Raw genomic sequence first — 20,780 nt, forward strand, 5'->3', positions numbered from 1 at the left:
CATTTAATTGCCCCTCCACCCCCGCCCTGATTTTCAGGGGGGTGGGGGCCGCTCTAATTTGATCCTGCAACTAATCCTAAGGCAATTAAGAAGGCGTTGTACACTTTCCCTTTTTGGAGAACACATCCTGTCGGAAAACGAGCGTGCCAACGCTCGCGCGCGAGATAGTATGATTCTGTATTGCCATCTAATGCTAGTATATGGCCAATTCCTTCCCGGAATCAGGTGTCTAATTCCTCCATTAAAGGAATGAATTCTTTTTATCAACAACAGAATCAACGCAATAAGAATAGGAAATCACCGAATTATCTTGTTGTCTCTCCGTAATTACTGGTTCCCATATAATCCTTACACTTTCAATGCAACCCAATACTTTGGCACTTATATATGTGCGTTAGAATTACGAAGGACGGCCCAATGTCGTAGGCGATTTTCAATCAAGAAGAAGTTAAGATGAAGAGGCACCCGTTGATCATTGTGATGCTATTCCTCTCTTTTCTGTTCTTTAGCTGTGGCCGGGGAAGAAGTTCAACGCTCTCGGAAAGCGACTTCGAACTGGAGAGAGAGCTCAAGATGCTTAACAAGCCCTATGTCAAATCCTTCAAGGTAACGTACCTTGCCATGGGAACAAACACTTCCTTGTAAGTTCTCAAGATGTTTCGAGAATCCAAATCCGACGTACTTATTCTGTATTTGATGAAATGACAGGATAATTATGGGGTAGTTTTTGACTGCGTTGACATTTACAAGCAGCCCGCATTCGATCACCCTCTCCTGAAGAACCACATACTACAGGTCACCATTCTATACTTTCTATCTTTACTGTCAAACAATTGTAGGAATTTTTGTTGCTTTTTGAAACATGGTACGAATTCTTGATGTAATCAGTTTTTTTAGTCATCGATGTCAGATTTACAGATCTATCCGCCCTTGTATTAGACTCTGACATGTCCTTGTAGTATTCCCGAGCACTGTAGTTGATACGGCACATACCATAGCAAATGGCTCTCGAAAAAACAACGGCACTATAGTTCTATTTCCCACTAGGATTTTCGTTTCTGCCCCTTCCTTCCAAGTTCCAACTGCAGCACGTTAGGGTAATTACATGGAGTAGTTACTCCCGTTCCGCTTCCTCTTGGTAGTTAATTACTTGAATATATTGGGTTTAAAACTATCTTACCGATTGATTTTTCCCATGTTGCATGCCTTGGCCATCCGGTTTTGTTGGAGATATGCATGCCATGCATATGGCTCATGCATGGCTCTTGAAATAACGATTAGTACATGTTCGTCCCCGCAAAAGTGCATTCTGATTGTATTTGCACTATAAAGTAAAAAGTTTTTTTTTGCACACTAATCATTATTTTATTGTGGAACCCATCGGTTTGTGGTAATTCAAAAAAAAAAAATCACCCTGTGTATCATCAATTCTTACTATTTGCTTTGGTATGCTCAAATTGTTGAGAGATTTTTTTGAGAAACCTCTATCTGAAATTAGATGCCTCCAAATTCAAGTTCCGGCACTGGTCTACCGACAACAGGGGTAAGTTGTCCTTACGGAACTGTCCCGATACGGAGAACTCTCAAGGAAGATCTTGTAAGGGGACGTGCACTTCGTCCGGTGTACAAACCAACGTCAACGCAAGACACGAGTGGAATTGACGGGCAGCATGTGAGTTGCCATCGTCAACGTTTCTCCCGATTGTTTTTAAGATAGATTTGTGTTGAATCTTTATTGCATTATTCCTTCATCATTGAATTGTTTGGGTTCAGAATACTACTGTACTACTCATTATCTGAGCAACGGGATTGACATTCTCACCATTCATGCCATGGCTTTCCCCTAGTTCGCCCAGGTGTTGTTAGACTGCGAGAAAGGCAAGACATTCCAGAGCGCGAGTGCTTCGATCGAGGTGTATTATCTCCCTATGCCGTCAGATGCTGCTTCCACAGCTCAGATGCTAGTTGTGGACGACAGGTCAAGCAATGTGACCGTCGTGCAAGCTGGATGGCATGTAAGTTTTGACATTTGACAAGCTGAGGTGAATACACTGTTGTTGTCGTCTCTTCTGACACTAGCACCTGTTGCACTACCAGATCGATCCTCGCCGTGAAGGCGACGGACAGAGTCGTTTCCTGGTATTCTGGACGGTGCGTATTTTAACAGATTTGTATGCAATGGGCTAAACTTTGTTTATGTTGTACAGTACATTTACACTGAAATATATATCTTTTGATACAGGCTGATGACTACAAAGAGACGGGCTGCTTGAACATGCAGTGCCCCGGATTTGTGGCGGTAAACCCATATATCGCCCCTGGGATGGTCCTTCCAATTGGATCATCAATTGCTTTAGCCATCAGCAGGGTGAGATCACCTTCATTCATCACACATTCCTGAACAACTAAGTCTTGACAAGTCTTCCTGAAATACAATTATTATTATGTTGTTTACAGTATGACCAGACCGGGAACTGGTTTGTTTATGTCAACGGAATGGTGGTCGGGTACTTCCCACCCGCCATAGTCAATGGCATGGACGGCAGCACTCAGGTCCAGCTGGGAGGGATCGTGTATGCGCCACCGGGGAGTAAGAGGCCTCCCATGGGCAGCGGCATAGCACCGGGGCCCCGCAGTAACAATGGCGCCGCCAAGTTCAAGTCGGTAGAGACGCGCGGCTGCACGAAAGTCAAAGTTAGGGCGACCAAGGACGTCGAGAACTCCAACATATACGACGTGATGGTCACTTCAGATTCAGAATTCCAGTATGGTGGCCCCGGAGATGCATAGCTAGCAGAACTCCTTTTCCCTTTAATTTTTCCTTTTTAGCAGACGTGTCATCTTATAATATGCGAGAACTAAGGTACAATTTGAGCGGAAAAACGATTGCAAATCAATTCTTTTCGGCGCCCACCCTTAAAATAGACGGAATGTTTATCCATGGACTAGTCCGGACTTCACCGTGGACACGGATACGGTAGCCGCCATCCAAACATGTCTATTACCCTGAAATAGACACAATTACATCCAAAGACTGGTTTGGACTCGTATGCGGACACGGTTACCGGATTCAGCCATCCAACCATGTACCCTATTAGTCCGCCGGACACAATAGTTATAGAAATAATGCAATTCATCCATAAATAACATGCATATATCCCTAATACAACAATAGTTCAAATATAAATATTACATCCAAAGACAATCGGATGTTTGACAAGTTTTTTTACTCGAGTTAGAATCTGCACATGTTGTCTCACGCACTATGCCCTTTGAGCTTTCACCTAACAGTGTATGAACGTAAATAGCATGTCTTGGTCCTATGGTACAACACGGTGGCGCGTCCGGGCTATACAACATGGTGATTTTCAAGTTGTCGCATTGAGTGAAATAATGAATTGACCAACATATAGAGTGTCGGTGTCCTGGCCGAGGGGTCCTCGCCACGTTGGTTCCTAGCCTGGTGGGCCTGGCTATAACCCCTAGGTTGGTTCTGTCACAAGAAGACTCTCAAAGACTTGGAGTACAATCTGACGATACTGGAGTTGTGGAGGACTCTGCCTTCACCGATGTAGCCGACCTAGTTGTGTAAACTCTAGGACCGCCGATATGTTATATAAGCTAGAGGTTGAGCTCGTCGTAGATATATCTAATCCCTTTGTACTTTACCTATACTTTGTACACTCCAATGCAATAAAACACAAGCACGACGTACGGTATTAGGGCATCTTCAACGCGGAACCTCAAACCGACCAGACCGTATGGTCTGGACGTGCTTTTCCATCCAAGGCACACCTGTATCCAACGCTCGGCGGTCCGGTCGTGGACCACCTTGGATTTACACTCCTGGAAAATTCTTTTTTAGATTGGCTTCTGTCTTTTTCTTTTAGTGTTTTTGGATTTTATTTGCACTCTTGATATGTGACTTGTTTTGGTTGCTTTGACTTGGGGTTTTACCTCGAAAACCCTAATTTGCCTTTTATTTTTTATTTAAACACTAAAGATCATTGTTGCATTGGACACCCATTTTCCCTTGCACCACCAAGCCCCAAAATGTTTGTAAGGCTCCTCCTAAAAAGTATCTTCATCGTTTCCATCCACAAAGTCACAAACTTACGCCAAGTATTGAGAGCATTCACCGAGAGTTTCTGCAAGATCTGTTGACCTGTGATCTAATTGTTGCGGGATTGATTCTGAGCCATGGGAAATGTTCCAAAACCACAGTTCAAACTCCCGGTACTTGGCTTGCGGCTATGCGACTATGAGCTGGGCACGACAAAGACACAGTGAGCAACCCAGGTTCGGGCCACCGTGTGGTGTAAAACCCTACTCCTGCTTGGTTGTATTGCCTGTGGACAACGCTCTTGGAGCTACAAGATGAGTCGAAGCTCTTGGGTGTCAACAATGGCGCAAGAGGCTGATCAGGGGTCGATCTTCGGATCCTTGCTACAGTGGCCGCACTGCCCCTTATATAGGTGCCTTGGCCTCCTCCACGAAAACATGAGCGGGAAAGGGCTACCACAGGGTGACAATTTGAAAGGGGACATGCGCCGGTGCTTATCCTGACAAAAGGTGGTCTTCGCTTGCCAAAGGTGTTATCCATGACGCGTGGAGAGCTCCACACTGACCTCCGTCCTGCCGATCCACCGTCTTGGTCTTCTTGCACCGAAGAGGAAACCTTTGGGACTTGCTTTGGGGGCGGGTAGGCGCAGCTGCTCCCTTAGTACTGAAGGGGAAACTGCTCCGGCCGCACAGGCTGGCACCTGCTTTGGTGATGTCACCGACATGATCCGTGCCGCGTGGGCTCCTCGGGAGGCCTTGTCGGAGGGCGCTTCATGAGGGGGAACCTCGTAGAGATGCTTGTAGTGGTGGTGGTCTCGATGAAGTTCTTCATAGGGGAAGCCCCTCGTGGGGCGAGGCCCTCGCGAGACTGCTGGCTTCGCGGCTTCCGCTGATGGGCCACCTCATGAGCTGGGCCAAGAGGCCCTTCCCGGGCCGTGGGTAGATGGCTCGTGGTACCCTGGTTCCCATTGGGTCGATAGTATCCCCCGGGCCCGCAACACGCACGTTCCGCCCATTGAGGACGAAATGACGTGGGGCCAAAGACTGTCGGGCCCGAGAAGGGATGTGTTATAGCATGATGGGACGGGGACGCCCCCACTTCACCACAACGGCTTGGTAATTGTGGGGTCTTCCATAAAACCTCCTGCGCGTGGCGCGGGGTCATCACTGTCTCCTTCCTCGCCTCGTCTTCTTGCGCACTGCTCCTCTGCTCATACTTCCTCCTGCGCCCAATCTTCCTCCGACGTCATGGCACCCAAGAGGAAGATCTGCGCCGCTATGAAGGGGAAAGGGCCGGCGAAGCCAGCACTGATGATGGGTGGAGGTCGAGCCCGTGCTTCCGCCGCTGCAAGAAGGGCTCTCCCCTTGGGTCAGAGGCGTTCCTCGACCGCCACTGCGAAGGCAGGCCCTGACACCGGTGGAAGGATCACACCCCGCGGTCGTGGAGGGCGCGACGCTCGTGCCCTAGGTGGGCGCGACGGAGCACCCGCCCTTCCTCCCAAAGGGGAGGCCCACACCGCAGTGGCGGCACATGAGTTTATAGTGGGACTGCACCATAGGCCCCGTAGTTGGCTCCAGCTTCCGGACTCCTTTGCGAGGGTGATGGAGGACAATGGGCCCTTAGGCTTGTGGCTCCAGGCGGATGGATACTGCAACGGCCCCTCCTGGGTGGCGACCGAGTTCTCCCTCGCCGGCTTCATGTTCCTAAAGCGGTGATGGAATTCGTTCGCCTGCTCCAGCGGCCTAAGGCACGGGCAGGTCCTTTAGTTCAGGTACGATGGAGCCACCACACTCTTCGAGAAGTTCTTCGGGGTCTTTGGCGGCCACATGGAGTGTTGTGCGGAGAGCGAGCTAGTGCAGCAGCGGCACCGACTGCGCCAGTGGGAGCGAAAGTGATGAGAGCTCCCAGAGCATCACGAGCGAGGGCGAAGATTCCTACTAAGCGGAGGAGCCATCTGAGTCAGACCCCAAAAATGAACCAAGCTCCACCTAGGCCCCTCTTTTTTTCCTGTATCAGAAGCAATATAGCCTCGTGGGGGCGTGAGGATAACGCTTTGGCAAAAGACTCACATTAACTACTTAATGCTTTGCTGCCATGTATGCTCCTCATGAGGCCCATTTTTTTTCTTTTCTGCTTGCCTTGGTACTCTACGTCATCCGAACCTAGGCCCTGAGCAAGCTACGACCGTTGTTGGTATGTTAGGATGCGTTCCTAGACAAGGCCAGAGTGTGTAGGACTCTGGATGGTGCTAGGGGATCCCAAGGTGCGATGCTCAGGAAGCCCCCCTTTGACGTGCAAGCGGCTTGTGTGAAAAGAAACAAATTGGTGCTCAGCGAGATTCCAAGGGAAGAATTTGAGAGGCGTCGTGCATGGCCCTTGAGGCACATTAGACTTAGCTTTCACGGCGTGACATTTTTGCATGCCATAGCTCGGGGGTGCATCTCACGGTAGGTGCCTGATCGCAGGCGCTTGGTGGAGCAATGCAACACCTGCCTTGTGAGGCAGTGCTTGCAAGACTTCCTGGGGAAGGACGCTCATGAAGCTTCTTGTGCCATGCATTGGTGAGATTACCACCAAGTTTTTGCAAGTAGTGGGGCGGCGCGGGCTCGTGAGGTTGCTTGTGGGTATCACGCGAGAAGATAAGTGCCAAGGACCTTGGTGAGGTGACATACAAGGGAGCATGCCTGTGAGCCAGAGCTCGATCACTTGGGTTTAATGGCGCTGCTGGGTCAGACCCAAGCATAGGCACCGTGCCCATCCCCCGCTCATGTGATATGCAAAAGGAAAATCATGAGCGCACACGCCGCCTAAGGTGCGCTCCACAACAAGTATATGGTAGTCGAAAACGAAGCTTTACTGATGTATGAGAGGTTGCACTCCTTCAAGTAGGCCTTGATGTCTGGAGCAGGTGAATGCCTGACGGTGGGCCGCAGGGTGGGAGATCCTCATGAGGCCTGATGAAAAAAGCTATGGGAGGTGCTGCAGATGGCCTCAGGAGCCGCTCCTTGAAGACGCCTAGAGCCTGAGGCTCGTGGCAGGAGGCCCACTTGGCGATGTTGTCTGCTTCCCTGTTCTCGATGCAAGGGATGTGCTGGAGCTCCATGCCCAGGAAGCGCTTCTCGAGCTTGCGCACCTCCTTGATGTAGGCAGCCATGTGCTTGTCCTTTGGCTTGTAGCTCTTGTTGGAGAAGTTGACGTGGAGCTGAGAGTCTCCCTTGATGGTGATGCGCTTGGTGCCAAAGGTGTTGGCGGCCTTGAGGCTAGCGATGAGGCCCTCGTACTCGGCGATGTTGGTGGAGGCCTTGTCACTAGGCTTGAAGCAAAGCTGCATAGCGTAGTAGAGCTTGTCCTTTGTTGGCGAAGTGAGCACAACACCAGCCCCCGTGCCCTGCCATGAGAATGTTGTGTCGAAGTGCAAAGTCCAGCCTGCGGGAGCGCCTTCTCCAGGTAGCGTGGATACTTCCTCATGAGGCTCCTTTTGATGCAGGTCCATCCACTCTACTGTGAAGTCAGTTAGGACCACACCCTTGATCATCCTTTTAGTCAGGAACTACACCTCAAAGGGCTGCAATTCGACGTTCCATTCGGCAACGTGGCCAGTGGTGTTGGGGTTGCGTAGTACTTGTTCCAATGGGTAGGAAGTGACCATCGTGATGGGGTGGCCTAGGAAGTAGTGGTGCAACTTCCTGGAAGTGGGGAGGAGTGAGAGGAGGATCTTTTGCTGCACGGGGTACCGCTTGCGAGCATCTTGCATCAACGTGCTAACGAAGTAGACGGGGTGCTCGACAGGGCGTGTTGGTGCAGGGTCCTTGGTGTGAAGCTCGGGAGGCTCGCGAGCGATTCTCTAGGGGCCTCTGGAGGGGGCCCTTAGCAGGCACGGGCACTGCGACCTTCTTCGCGATGGGGGCTTTCTCCTCTCGTTCCATGACAAGGGCCGCGCTGACCGTCTGCAGGGTGGCCGCCAAGTACAGGAGTAGAGGCTCACGAGAGCACCGGGCGACCAAGACGGGAGGGCTTATGAGGTACTTCCTGAGGCCTTCGAAGGCCGCGTCAGCCTTAGGAGTCCACTTGAAGGAGCATGTCCTCTTCACGAGCTTGATGAAGGGCAGGGCCTTCTCGTCGAACTTGGAGATGAAACGCCCAAGCGAGGCCATGCATCTCATCAGGCACTGCATTTCTTTGAGGTTCCGGGGTGGGCACATCTCCTCAATGGCCTTGATCTTCTCAGGGTTGGCTTCAATGTTGTGGTGGGAGACCAGGAAGCCGAGCAGCTTGCTTGAAGGGACTTCGAAGACGCACTTGGCAGAGTTGAGCTTGAGGCTGATGTTGTGCAGATTGGCGATTGTTTCCTCAAGGTCTACGGTGATAGCTTGCCTCGCGAGTCTTGATGACAGTGTCATCGATGTAGGCTTCCACATTCCTCCCCATGTGGGGCCCTAGGCTAATGTGCATCAGCCTCGTGAAGGTGGCTCCTGCAATTTTCAGGCCGATGGGCATGCATATGTAGTAGAACACTCTGCAGGGGGTGATGAAGGCGCTCTTCTCCTCATCTCCCTCTGCCATCTTGATCTGGTGATAGCCTGAGAAGGAGTCCAGGAAGCATAGAAAGTCACACCTAGCAGTGGTGTCCCCGATCTGCTCAATCTATGGGAGGGGGAAGGTGTTGTGGTTTTGTCGCGCCCGATGTCCTCATGAAAGGACTTAGTCATGAGGCCATCACAGCTAAGTGGTAGCTTGAACGGGGTTGATTGGAATCGAGAGACAAGGGTTTACCTAGGTTCGGCCCCTCATGGTGGAGGTAATAGCCTACTTCTTGCTTGATTGCTTATTGCTCGTGATCTCGATTACAAGGGCGTAACTCGGCTATCCTAGTACTCGAAAGCTCGTAACATGTCCTCTCTACGTTAGGGGCTCCCCTTGCCCTAGGTTTACAACAGAGTCCAGGTCGTAGTATAACCCGTGACTTTCCTTCAACGTCTTTTGAGAACCGGCGTCTCAAATTCTGGGCTACGAGCCAGCCTGCATGGCGACTCCGCTGACGGCGAGCGACACGAACGAGCGGGGCGAGACCCAGATCTGGCCCAGCTCCGTGGCGTGGAGCAGCCTGGCGGGGTCCGTTTTCCCCTTCTTCCTCCACATCATCTTTGCTAGGATGGTCCCGCCTTTCTCTGAGTTCTTCCTCGCCATCCTTGAGCACTACCAGATCCATGTCCTTCACCTCCAGCCCAACTCCATTCTGCCCTTGTCAGTCTTCGCCTTCTATTGCGAGGCCTTTGTGGGCGTGAAGCCCTCGATGGCGCTCTTCTGCCAGTTCTTCAGTCTGCGGTTCACCGCTCGGGCCCAACTGTCTGCGTGCATCTCCTTTGTCTACGTACTCAATGGAAACTCATTCCTGAAGGCCGGGAAGAAGGCAGAGAACTTCCAGCAGCGCTATGTATTCCTGGATGCTCACTTGGCGCTCCCAATGGTGCAGTCCAAGCAGTTCCTTGAGTGGGGCTCTGCGAAGCTCACCGATTCCCGGGCGAGACCCGTCCTGAAGAAGATAGCCTCAGATATAAAGGCGAAGCTAGCTACTAACGGGGGTGATGAAGGTGAAGGAGTTCCTGGTGCACCGCATCGTGTCGCTCCAGGTGCACACAAAGCCCTTGTGGGAGTACGCAGGCGCGGAAGACGCGGTGAGGCTGCGTGTCCCTGACCTGACAGGCGCGGAGCTGGATGTGGCCTTGTTCACCTTGCTTGTCGCTATCCCAAGGGACATCCCCGAGGCCGCTGCCCCGCTATACATCTGCGATGATAGGGAGGAGCTGCTCGAGGCCATGCCCATCTTCAACGAGTGGGGGCTTGAGCCGCGCGACCACCCCGAATCGCCCGTGGTGCTGTCCTTCGGTGACGAAAATGGCGATGAGGATTCGAAGAAAACAGAAGACGACGACCTTGAGAGGGTGTCTCCGTCGTTGCAACACCAACTCCTTGTTGGTCTCGATGATGACGATGAGGCTGACAGGCCCCGACCACGGGCTCCCCAGCTCCCGTTAGGGCGTCCAGGTCGGCAAAGTATGCTCCTCTGACCGCGCGGGCGCCTGGGGAGGTGATCTCAGGCACGGAAGCGTCAACGCCCTCCTACGAAGGTCCCCCTCTTCCTGCCGTGGTGGCCAAGGAGGCGGGCTCGTACTCGCCGTCCAAGGCCCCTCAGGGGGGCCCTCTCACCCCTCTGCACAAATAGCACCGCGGCGGGGGCCATCAGGGATCACTCTGCCAGCCCCTGGGGCGATATCGTAGACACGCTGAAGAAGAGGAAGCGAGCCGCACCAAAGGAGTAAGTATCCCTGCCTTACCTTCTAACCGCGTCTCCATATGCTCATGCAGCCCCCTCGTCGCACCGAACAGGGGCGACAACTTGTAGAGGAAGAAGAAGAAATTGACCACCTTCGCGGAGGTGCCCCTCGCCCCGAAGACGGCCTCGACGCTGGGTTGCCATCTTGGCAGACGCGGGGGCGCGCAGCACCGATCCGATGTCGTCCTTGGGCGCGCAGGAGCTCCATCCCCTCATGGCGCAACACCAGCCCCGCGGGGGGGGGGGGCAACCAGGATGCGGCGACTAGCTACGCGACACCCCCTATCACGGCCGCTGAGGCCCTGGTCCTAGGCATCGAGGCGACACCTCACTCCCCGCTAGGCGGACTTGGCTCAGGGCATGCCACGACTCAGCCTCATATGATGCCAACCCATGGGGCTCGGCTGGATGAGGCTATGGTCATCCCCAATGTATCATGATCACCAAGCACGGGGAAGGACCTGGAGCCCCGGGCTTGTGAGGCAAACCGCGCTCAGCCTTCGTCGGTCGAGGTTTCAACTGGCGTGCTAGCACCACCTCCTTGCCAGGTCCTTGCGCTCGTGAACCGTGGTGCCCTAATGATCAGGTCTAGAGCCCTGGATGACGCTTACGCCGCTCTCGGCCGGCTCTGGGCAGACCTCCAGGACGCCGACAGATGCCTCGCGAGGGAGCACCTGGGGCTCACCTCACAGTGGCTTCAAGTTGAGACGATGACCAAAGAGGCCTGGAGCCAGGCCAAGGCCACCATTGCAGAGAGCAAGCCGCCGAGGCTAGGGCGACCCATGACGGCGCGCACCGGCAACGGCACCAGATGCACCCCGACAATGGTACCAGAAAAAGGTCTTGATAACCCACAATTATAGAGGATGGTAACAGTTTTCGAGGGTAGAGTATTCAACCCAAAATTTATTGATTCGACACAAGGGGAGCCAAAGAATATTTGCAAGTATTAGCAGTTGAGTTGCAATCCAACCACACCTGGAGATTAATTATCTGCAGCAAAGTGATTAGTAGCAAAGTAGTATGATAGTTTTGATACTAGCAACAACAACAATAGTAACAATAAAAGTATAGCAATGATTTTGTAGCAAGTGTAACAGTAACAGCAGCAGTAGTATCTTAGCACGAGCAATATAAGAGAAATTCATAGGCATTGGATTGGTGTATTCGTTGGATTATATTCATCATATAACAGTCATAACCTAGGGCGATACGACACTAGCTCCAGTTCATAAATATAATGTAGGCATGTATTCCGTAAATAGTCATTCGTGCTTATGGAAAGAACTTGCATGACATATTTTGTCCTACCCTCCCATGGTAGCGGGGTCCTATTGGAATCTAAGGGATATGAAGGCCTCCATTTAATATAGAACCGGAACAAAGCATTAACACATAGTGAATACATGAATTCCTCAAACTACGGTCATCACCGGAAAGTATCCCGACTACTGTCACTCCGGGGTTTATGGATCACAACACATAATAGGTGAATATAACTTGCAAGATCAGATCTAGAACATAGATATAATTTTGATAACATAAACGGTTCAGATTTGAAATCATGGCACCCGGGCCCAACGTGACAAGCATTAAGCATGGCAAAGTCATATCAACATCAATCTCAGAACATAGTGGATAATAGACATCAAGCCCTAACAAAACTAACTCGATTACATGATGAATCTCATCTAACTCTTCACCGACCAGCAAGCCTACGAAGGAATTACTCACTCCCGGTGGGTAGCATCATGGAATTGGCGATGGAGAAGGGTTGGTGATGACGAAGATCGAAGATCCCCCTCTCTGGAGCCCCAAACGGACTCCAGATCTGGCCTCCCGATGAAGAAGAGGAGGTGGCGGTGGCTCCATCTCGCAAAATGCGATAATACTTTCTCCTTGTTTTTTCAAGAAAAAATAGGTATTTATGGAGTTGGATTCAGGGTCAGCAGGGCCACTAGGTGGGCACAACCCACCTGGGTGCACATGAGGGGGGCGCCCTAGTGGGATGTGCTCACCCAGGGGCCCCCCTCTGGTGGTTCTTGGCTCCAGTAATTCTCTTTTATTATGTAAAAAGTCCTCACAAAGTTTCGTTCCAATCCGAGAACTTTTATTTCTGCACAAAAACAACACCATGGTAGTTCTACTGAAAACAACGTTAGTCCGGGTTAGTTTCATTCAAATCATGCAAATTAGAGTCCAAAACAAGAAGAAAAGCGTTAGGAAAAGGAGATACGACGGAGACGTATCAACTCCCCCAATCTTAAACCTTTGCTTGTCCTCAAGCAATTCAGTTGATAAACCGAAAGTGAAAAAGAAAAACTTTAAAAAACTCTTTTGCTCTTGTTTACATAAATAAGCTTAAGTAGCACCCAGGTTTTCAGCCAAGATCATGATTAACCATGTCGACAATAACTCTTAAAAATTATATTAACTCATATCAATGACATAATCAACTAGCGAGCAATAATAAAATATCTCAAATGACAACACTCTGTCAAAAAACCATGATATAATATGACAATAGTGGTATCTCACTAGCCCTTTCTGAGACCGCGAAACAGAAATGCAGAGCACCTCCAAAGTTCAAGCAACGACTAAACATTGTAAATCATGGTAGAAAAGATCCAGTCATGATGCACCCAACATTGGCTACATACAATGCATGAGGATGCCAATAGTCCTCTCAGGATCTGGCGCTTATTTGAGAAGGTGATGACACAACATAAAAGTAAATAGATAGTCCCTTCGCAGAGGGAAGCAGTGATTAGCAGCGGTGCCAGAGCTCATATTTTTAAGATAGAGGTAAATGAAATTTTGAGAAATGCACCCTTCTTATTTACTTCACGACCATTAGTTATCGATATCTTACATTAGTGGCGGTTCCCAAGCGATAAAAGTAAAGGTTTACTCCTCCTCCACCAACAAACACACTCCACGGCTAACCGAATCCACGTGTACCATCCATACCAACATCAGTCCTGGGGAGTTTTGTTTAATTATTTGCAATTTGAATTCGGGACTGGGAATCCCTATTACCGCCCCTCTCGTGCAAGGACAAGTGAATAAACACTCATCATGAGAATAACCCGCTTAGCATGGAATATACTAACTACTTCCTGTCGCTCCATGAACAATCTAGGCACACAAAAAAGGATATTTATTTGAAGTTTTTAGAGGTGGCACATGCAAATTTACTTAGAATGGCAGGGTAATACTGCATATAGGTAGGTATGGTGGACTCATCTGGAATAACTTGGGTTTTTGGATTTTGATGCACAAGCAGTATTCCTACTTAGTATTGGCGAATGCTAGCAAATAGGTTGAGAAGCGGCCAGCTAGAGAGCAAAATTGGTCATGAGCATGCATTATGCATAAGTAACATTGGATACTAGCATGAGTAGGATATGAACACCATGAACATAAATATCATAGAGGCTATGTTGGTTTTGATTCAACTACATGCATGAACATGTGCCAAGTCAAGCCACTCAAACATCCAGAGGAGGATACCATATCATCATACTACATCACAATCATTTTAATGCAATGTTGACACCCAAGATAAATCATTATCCACTCCTAGCTACTTTAGCATGGCATGAGAAACTATAATATCTAATTGTCATTGCAAACATGTTTGATCATAATAGGTTGAACCATGGATACTAGGTTAAACATATTTATAAAAAAAGAACAAGTTGAGTTCATACCCGTTTCTCTCTGCCACCACCAGTTCATCAAATGTTGTCATTATTGCCTTTCACTTGCACGACCGAATTATTTGAAAATAATATTAGTGCAAGAGTGCCATGGACTAAGCTGGAATCTGCAAACATTTTTTTCAAAGGAGAAGCAAGGTAATTTGGGCTCTTTGTTAGATCAACAATAATGCATATGAGAGCCACTCAAAAATTTCATCGTGGTCTTCTCCTTGGTATGACTCAGTAAACAGAAAAGAAATTCAGAGAAACACACTGAAATATTTTTGGAGTTTTTAGTTTTTCTAGAAGAAAGCAAATTAAAGAAGGAAAAAAAGGAGAAAAACTATTTCCACGGGAAAGCTCCAAATCAGCAAGAAGAAGAATCGAGAAATATTTTTGGGTTTTCTATTAATATTACAACTGATTAAACTAGAAAGAAAAAACCGAAAAGAAGCAGATTTTCTCAAAGTTTTTTAAACACACAAGAAGAAAGCGAGAAAATAAATCTAGCATGGATAGCACAATCGAAAAGTGTGGACACTGACAACTGGAATGAAATGTGTGAACAATGAATGTAATGTCAATCGAAATACGTATTCCCCCAAGCTTAGGCTTTTGGCCAAACTTGGTAATGACCACTCATAGTAACCCTGGGATCCCACGTTGAAGTGTTGTGGAGTGGGCACCTGAGCGTCCCACTCCTGACGCGCCTCCTCAGTCGCAACCTGGTTGTTCCGGTAGGCGACAATATCCTCAGGCTTGATCCTGTATCCGCCCTTGGCAATAGAGTCAAACAAAGCAGGTGCAGGCAATGGAATAACATCATGAGTAATTTCACTAAAGACTAGGTTATAATGAACATCCATAGTAGTGTTCTCGCCATCAATAAAGTGATGATGTACCATAGCCCGATGATCTAAGTAGACCATGGCCATACGATAATCATGATGGCGTATCTGAATGTTAAAGTGACTCGCTAAGCTAGTAGCATAAATACCGACATGAATTTTACCCTTGGATCTGTTAATGTGAAGGCGACTTGGCACAATAGCTCCCAAGCTATAAGTGTTGTCGCTGTAGAGTGCGTAGCAAAGGACAGCAAAGTCGGGGACACTAAGTGCACCAACCTTCTTCCTAGCAAGTAAACACTTAGTAAAAATAATGCATTGAAGGAAACTGCATGCGAGTGGCGGTGACACCCGATACCCCTCTCTCGTCCCCCACTGACAGAGTGCGGTAAAAACCATCAAACTCTGCGGGCCTAGGCTCTCTTAAATCCCTGTCACGAGGGATCAAGCATATATCTCAAAATTCAGTAAGTGGTATCTGACGAGTTTCAACATATAAATTAAACTGCACCTCAAGAGGGTTATTCCTACTTAAGAAATGAAAATTTTGCACAAAGGAATTTTTGAGGAGATGATACTGTTCACACTCAGCTGCGAGGAAGTCAGTGAGGCCGACATTAGCAGCAAATTGTGAAAACTCTTGACGAATTCCGGCTCCCTCCATGAATGGGTTTTGCGGCCATTCGCATGGCCGTACCTCCGCCATTCTCCGGGTGCGGAGATCATTGTATGATCACTCCCCAATAACTCCCTTGGAGCTCTTCTTGGAAGCAAACTTCCTAAAGAAACTCATCTATTTCCTATGAACAAAATTCTGAAATTTTTAGTGCAAATTTTTTTCCAACAAAACTTCGTAAGATTGATAGCAACTACTCATAGGATGCATAGAGGCCATATCAAGCATTAAAACTACTTAGAACTCTAAGAAATGAACATCCAAGCTCATCTACAGCAGCACCAAGAGTAGCTAATTATTCAAAATATAAACCACTAAAGCAAAAACTAATTGGACCAATGGAGGAGTCACATACCAAGTGGCAATCTCCCAAAACAGTTTTGGAAACGGAGCTCCGAGCAAAGAGATCGAAATCCACGGGTTTGAGAGCAAGAACATGAGAGATAGATAGATAGATAGATAGATAGATAGAGAGAGAGAGAGAGAGAGAGAGAGAGAAATGGTGATTTTTTCTGGAGGTAGGTGGTGACATGGGCTAAAGAGATAAGTGAGGGGGCCCACGTGGGGACCACAACCCATCAGGATGCGCTTGGGGCTGCTGGCGTGCCCAGGTGGGTTGTGCCCACCTGGCGCACCCCCTTCTGATGTTTTTTGCATAAAAAATTCAGAAATATTCTGGAAGAAATCATATTAAATTTTCAGGGCATTTTGAGAGCTTTTATTTTGGGTCATTTTTTATTGCACGAGAAATTCATAAAATAGATAAAACATGGCATTTTATTTTATTGAACTAAGAAAAATAGAAAATGAAAGTAAGGACAGAAGGTAGTGGCTACTAAATTCATAAACTTCATACCTCTCAAAGATGATCCATTAATAAGGTTGATCAAGAAGTCTTATTAACAACCACCTTGGAGAGCGTGAAACCAAAGAACTTTCGTAAAACACTAAGTTACCTCAGCGGGGATATGAATGTCCCAACAATAAGCATTTCATATTTCTTTTTGGCAGTAGGTAGAGGTATTTGAAAACTTCCAATAGTGATTGTCGGGGAATTTTCAATAACATTAATACCATTCATTTGGAATTCTTTCTTCAGGAAGTGCACCGTATGCTCATTACCATTGATTTGAAAAGTGATCTTGCTTTTATTGCAATCAATAACAGCCCCTGCAGTATTCAAAAAGGGTTTACTAAGGATAATCGACATATTGTCATCCTCGGGCATCTCAAGTATAACAAAGTCTGTTAAGAGAGTAACATTTGCAACAACAACGGGCACATCCTTGCAAATACCGATAGGTATGGCAGTTGATTTGTCAGCCATTTGCAAAGATATTTCAGTCGGTGTGAGTTTATTCAAATCAAGTCTTTTGTATAAAGATAAAGGCATAACACTAACACCAGCTCCTAAATCACACAAAGAAGTTTTCACATAATTTCTTTTGATGGAGCAAGGTATAGTTGGTATTCCCGGATCTTCAAGTTTTTAGGTACTCCATCCTTAAAAGAATAATTAGCAAGCATGGTGGAGATTTCAGCTTCCAGTATTTTTCTCTTATTGGTGATGATGTCTTTCATGTACTTTGCATAAGGGGCAATTTTTAAGATATCAGTCAAGCGGGTATGCAAAAATACTGGCCTAATCATTTCAGCAAAGTGTTCAAATTCTTCATCTTCTTTCTTCTTAGTTTATTTAGGTGGAAAGGGCATAGGTGTATGAACACATGGTTCTCTTTCCTTACAATGTTTTCTAGCAACAAAGTCTCTTTTATCGTTTCTTTCAATCTTGGGTTGTGGGTTATCAAGATCAACAGTTGTTTCTATTTCAACATCATTATCTGGTTCTTTATTATTTGTTTTAGTGTCTTCAAGAACCTCATCATTATCTTTTTCATTATCAGTAGGTGAGTGTTCATTACTAGATTGAGTTTCAGCATCAGAAATAGAAACATCATTATTAGCTTCAGGAGGTTTTTCTATTTCAGGTTCACTAGAGGTATGCAAAGTCCTATCATTTTTCCTTTTCTTTTTCTTTTTAGAAGGACTAGGTGCATTTGTGTTAAGTCTTTGAGAATCTTGTTCAATTCTTTTTGGGTGTCCCTCAGGGTAAAGTGATTCCTAAGTCATTTTACCTCCTCTAGTTGCTACTCTAACAACAAAGTCATTTATATTATTGATCATTTCATCAAGCAATTCTCTTTGAGATTTAGCAACTTGTTCTAGTTGAGTTTGAACCATAGACGCACGTTTTCCTATAGCTCTAACATCATTGGTAATTCTAAATAACAAGTCACTCAAGCGAGCAATCATATCAGAATTATATTTCATTTGTTTCATAACATTTGCATTGAAGTGATCTTGTTTTCTAATGTAGTTATCAAACTCGTAAAGGCATTGACTAGGATGCATATTATAAGGATTGTCATTGTCATTGAATTTCATTAAATAATTTACCTCTAGGTGGTGGTGGTGTATCAAGCCCATGTATTTCTTCAATAGGAGGTAATTTTTGACATCCTCAGCTTTAATACCTTTTTCCTTCATAGATTTCTTTGCCTCTTGCATATCTTTGGGACTGAGATATAAGATACCCCTCTTCTTCGGAGTAGGTTTAGGCGGTGGTTCAGGAAGAGCCCAATCATCATCATTTTTCAATATGTTATTCAATAATTCTTCAGCCTGTTCAATAGTTCGTTCCCTGAAAACACAACCAACACAACTATCTAGGAAATCCCTAGAAGCATCGGTTAGTCCATTATAGAATATATGAAGTGATAACCCATAAGTATAGGGGATCGCAACAGTTTTTGAGCGTAGAGTATTCAACCCAAATTTATTGATTCGACACAAGGGGAGCCAAAGAATATTCTCAAGTATTAGCAGCTGAGTTGTCAATTCAACCACACCTGAAAGACTTAATATCTGCACAAAGTATTTAGTAGCAAAGTAGTATGGAGGTAACGATAACTGTGGCAAAAGTAACAATAGCAATTTTGTAATAATCATAACAGTGGCAACGGAAAAGTAACTAAGCAAAGATCAATATGTGAAAAGCTCATAGGCAATGGATCAATGATGGATAATTATGTCGGATGCAATTCATCATGCAACATTTGAGAGAGTCCTGGATTAAGGGGTCCTCGGACGACCGGACTATTAACATGGACCGGACTGTTGGGCTATGAAGATACAAGACAGAAGACTTCTTCCCGTGTCCGGATGGGACTCTCCTTCGCGTGGAAGGCAAGCTTAGCATTTCGGATATGTAGATCTATTTCTCTGTAACCGACCTTGTATAACCCTAGCCCCCTCCAGTGTCTATATAAACCGGAGGGTTTACTCCGTAGAGGCAATCACAATCAGGCTAGACTTCTAGGGTTTTAGCCATTACGATCTCATGGTAGATCAACTCTTGTAATACTCATGTTCATCAAGATCAATCAAGAAGGAAGTAGGGTATTACCTCCATAGAGAGGGCCTGAACCTGGGTAAACATCGAGTCCCCCGCCTCCTGTTACCATCAGCCTTAGACGCACAGTTCAGGACCCCCTACCTGAGATCCGCCAGTTTTGACACCGACATTGGTGCTTTCATTGAGAGTTCTATTGTGACGTCGAAGACAGGATTGATGGCTCGCCTTGTTATCAAGGACAATATCACCTCGGGAGGAGCCCTGGCCTCAGACCAAACCCTCCGGCTGGGCGGCTTTACCATGACCGCTCGTTCGGCCGTTAAGCTGACGATGACTTCTCGGGTCATCAAAAATTGCCTCCGTGTCGACTCCGAATACTCCAAACGCTTGGATCCGACGGACTTGTCGTTTTTAAACGAACTCCTGGATTGCATCTCTGCCTTGGGGGTCGCTACAGACAATGATCAGATTGGGCTTAAACCCGATCAGAGAGAAATCAAATCTCCGCCGATCACCCATCAGATAGCGGTAGTAGAGGAGCAACGCAACAACTCGTCCTCTATACTGAGGACGAACTGTGTTCAGATTTCCAAACTTGAAGAACCGGATACCCATCCACGGAAGGATGGGCCCTGTCTTTCGAGCCTAGAGCTGGACGGTAGACCTGAAAAATCGGTTGATATCCCGGAGCCCAGGATGTTAAGCTTGGAAATTCCTCAAGCTCGGATCCTGAATTGGATCAGGGTTCGGATTCAATTCCACCCACCCACCCAGAAAAATGCGATCTCATGTGCATACGACAGCAGTCCGAGGAGAAAGTCCATCACTTTTGGGCCAGATTCCTCCTTGTTAAAGACAAGATCAAAGATTGCTGAAACAATAGGCGTAAAAGGGCACTCCGCGGCCTCGCTGAAGTCTGCCAAGTCGTAGCAATAAACCCCTGGAACGACACGACCATAACTTTTAATGCCGGTGACGAACCAAATTCAAGACAGCCCGGCACCTGCCGCCTTGGTCCTCAGTCCGATCGTGGACGGCTTTCGGCTTACCAAAGTGCTCATGGACGGCGGCAGCGGACTAAACCTCATTTATGAGGAAACTCAATAAAATGGAAATAGATAGGAGCCGCTTTGAGCAAAGCAACACGACCTTCCGAGGAATCATTCCTAGGGGGGAGGCGCGATGCGCGGGAAAAATCACACTCGATGTGGTATTTGGCACGCCGGAGAACTACCGGTCCAAAGAGATAACCTTCCAAGTGGCCCCTTTCAACAGTGGATATCACGCCTTATTAGGGCGAGATGCATTCGCACACTTCCAAGCTATACCTCATTACAGGTACATGAAGATCAAGATGCCCGGGCCTAATGGTATCATCACTCTTGCCAGCGATCCGGATATAGCACTCCACGCCGAAAACAAAACTGCAGCCCTGGCCCTCGAAGCATTGTCTGAAGCCCTCGCGACCGTAGAATTAACCGCACTACGCTCCACGGTGGATAGGGACGACATGATCCTGGACAAACAACCCAAATCCACCTCCTTTAAACCAGCTGACGAAATAGTCAGATTTCAAGTCCACCTGACGGACCCCAAGAAGACAACATCTATCGGGGCACAGCTGGATCCAACGGTTGACGCTGCACTATGAGTGTTCCTACGCGAAAACTGGGACATATTCGCCTGGCACCCTTCTGATATGCTAGGGATCCCATGCAGGCTGGCCGAACACAGCCTAAA

General features: G+C 47.5%; 2 protein-coding genes across 2 annotated transcripts; both read left to right on the top strand.

Annotated features, from left to right (window-relative positions):
• The first annotated feature begins 431 nt into the window (after nucleotides 1-431).
• LOC123039173 (uncharacterized) lies at nucleotides 432-2,187 on the top strand. Its single transcript, XM_044462444.1, has 5 exons — nucleotides 432-606; nucleotides 709-795; nucleotides 1,499-1,672; nucleotides 1,848-2,015; nucleotides 2,098-2,187. The coding sequence occupies exons 1-5, from the start codon at nucleotides 454-456 to the stop codon at nucleotides 2,185-2,187; spliced, it is 672 nt and encodes a 223-aa protein (XP_044318379.1). The 5' UTR covers nucleotides 432-453.
• Nucleotides 2,188-2,289: 102 nt separating this feature from the next.
• LOC123041100 (uncharacterized) lies at nucleotides 2,290-2,895 on the top strand. The gene is made up of 2 exons (XM_044463807.1): nucleotides 2,290-2,368; nucleotides 2,458-2,895. Exons 1-2 carry the CDS (start codon nucleotides 2,324-2,326, stop codon nucleotides 2,788-2,790), a joined length of 378 nt encoding a protein of 125 aa, XP_044319742.1. The 5' UTR covers nucleotides 2,290-2,323; the 3' UTR covers nucleotides 2,791-2,895.
• Nucleotides 2,896-20,780: the final 17,885 nt, after the last annotated feature.

Source organism: Triticum aestivum, chromosome 2B (assembly GCF_018294505.1).
Source record: "Triticum aestivum cultivar Chinese Spring chromosome 2B, IWGSC CS RefSeq v2.1, whole genome shotgun sequence".
Classification (NCBI taxonomy): domain Eukaryota; kingdom Viridiplantae; phylum Streptophyta; class Magnoliopsida; order Poales; family Poaceae; genus Triticum; species Triticum aestivum.

Excerpts from the sequence above, each read along its gene's own strand:
- LOC123039173 (XM_044462444.1), top strand. The coding sequence starts at position 454 with ATGAAGAGGCACCCGTTGATCATTGTGATGCTATTCCTCTCTTTTCTG. Across the intron at positions 796-1,498 it reads TGAAGAACCACATACTACAG|ATGCCTCCAAATTCAAGTTC; the intron begins GTCACCATTCTA and ends ATCTGAAATTAG. Across the intron at positions 1,673-1,847 it reads GTGGAATTGACGGGCAGCAT|TTCGCCCAGGTGTTGTTAGA; the intron begins GTGAGTTGCCAT and ends GCTTTCCCCTAG.
- LOC123041100 (XM_044463807.1), top strand. The coding sequence starts at position 2,324 with ATGGTCCTTCCAATTGGATCATCAATTGCTTTAGCCATCAGCAGG. Across the intron at positions 2,369-2,457 it reads TTGCTTTAGCCATCAGCAGG|TATGACCAGACCGGGAACTG; the intron begins GTGAGATCACCT and ends TGTTGTTTACAG.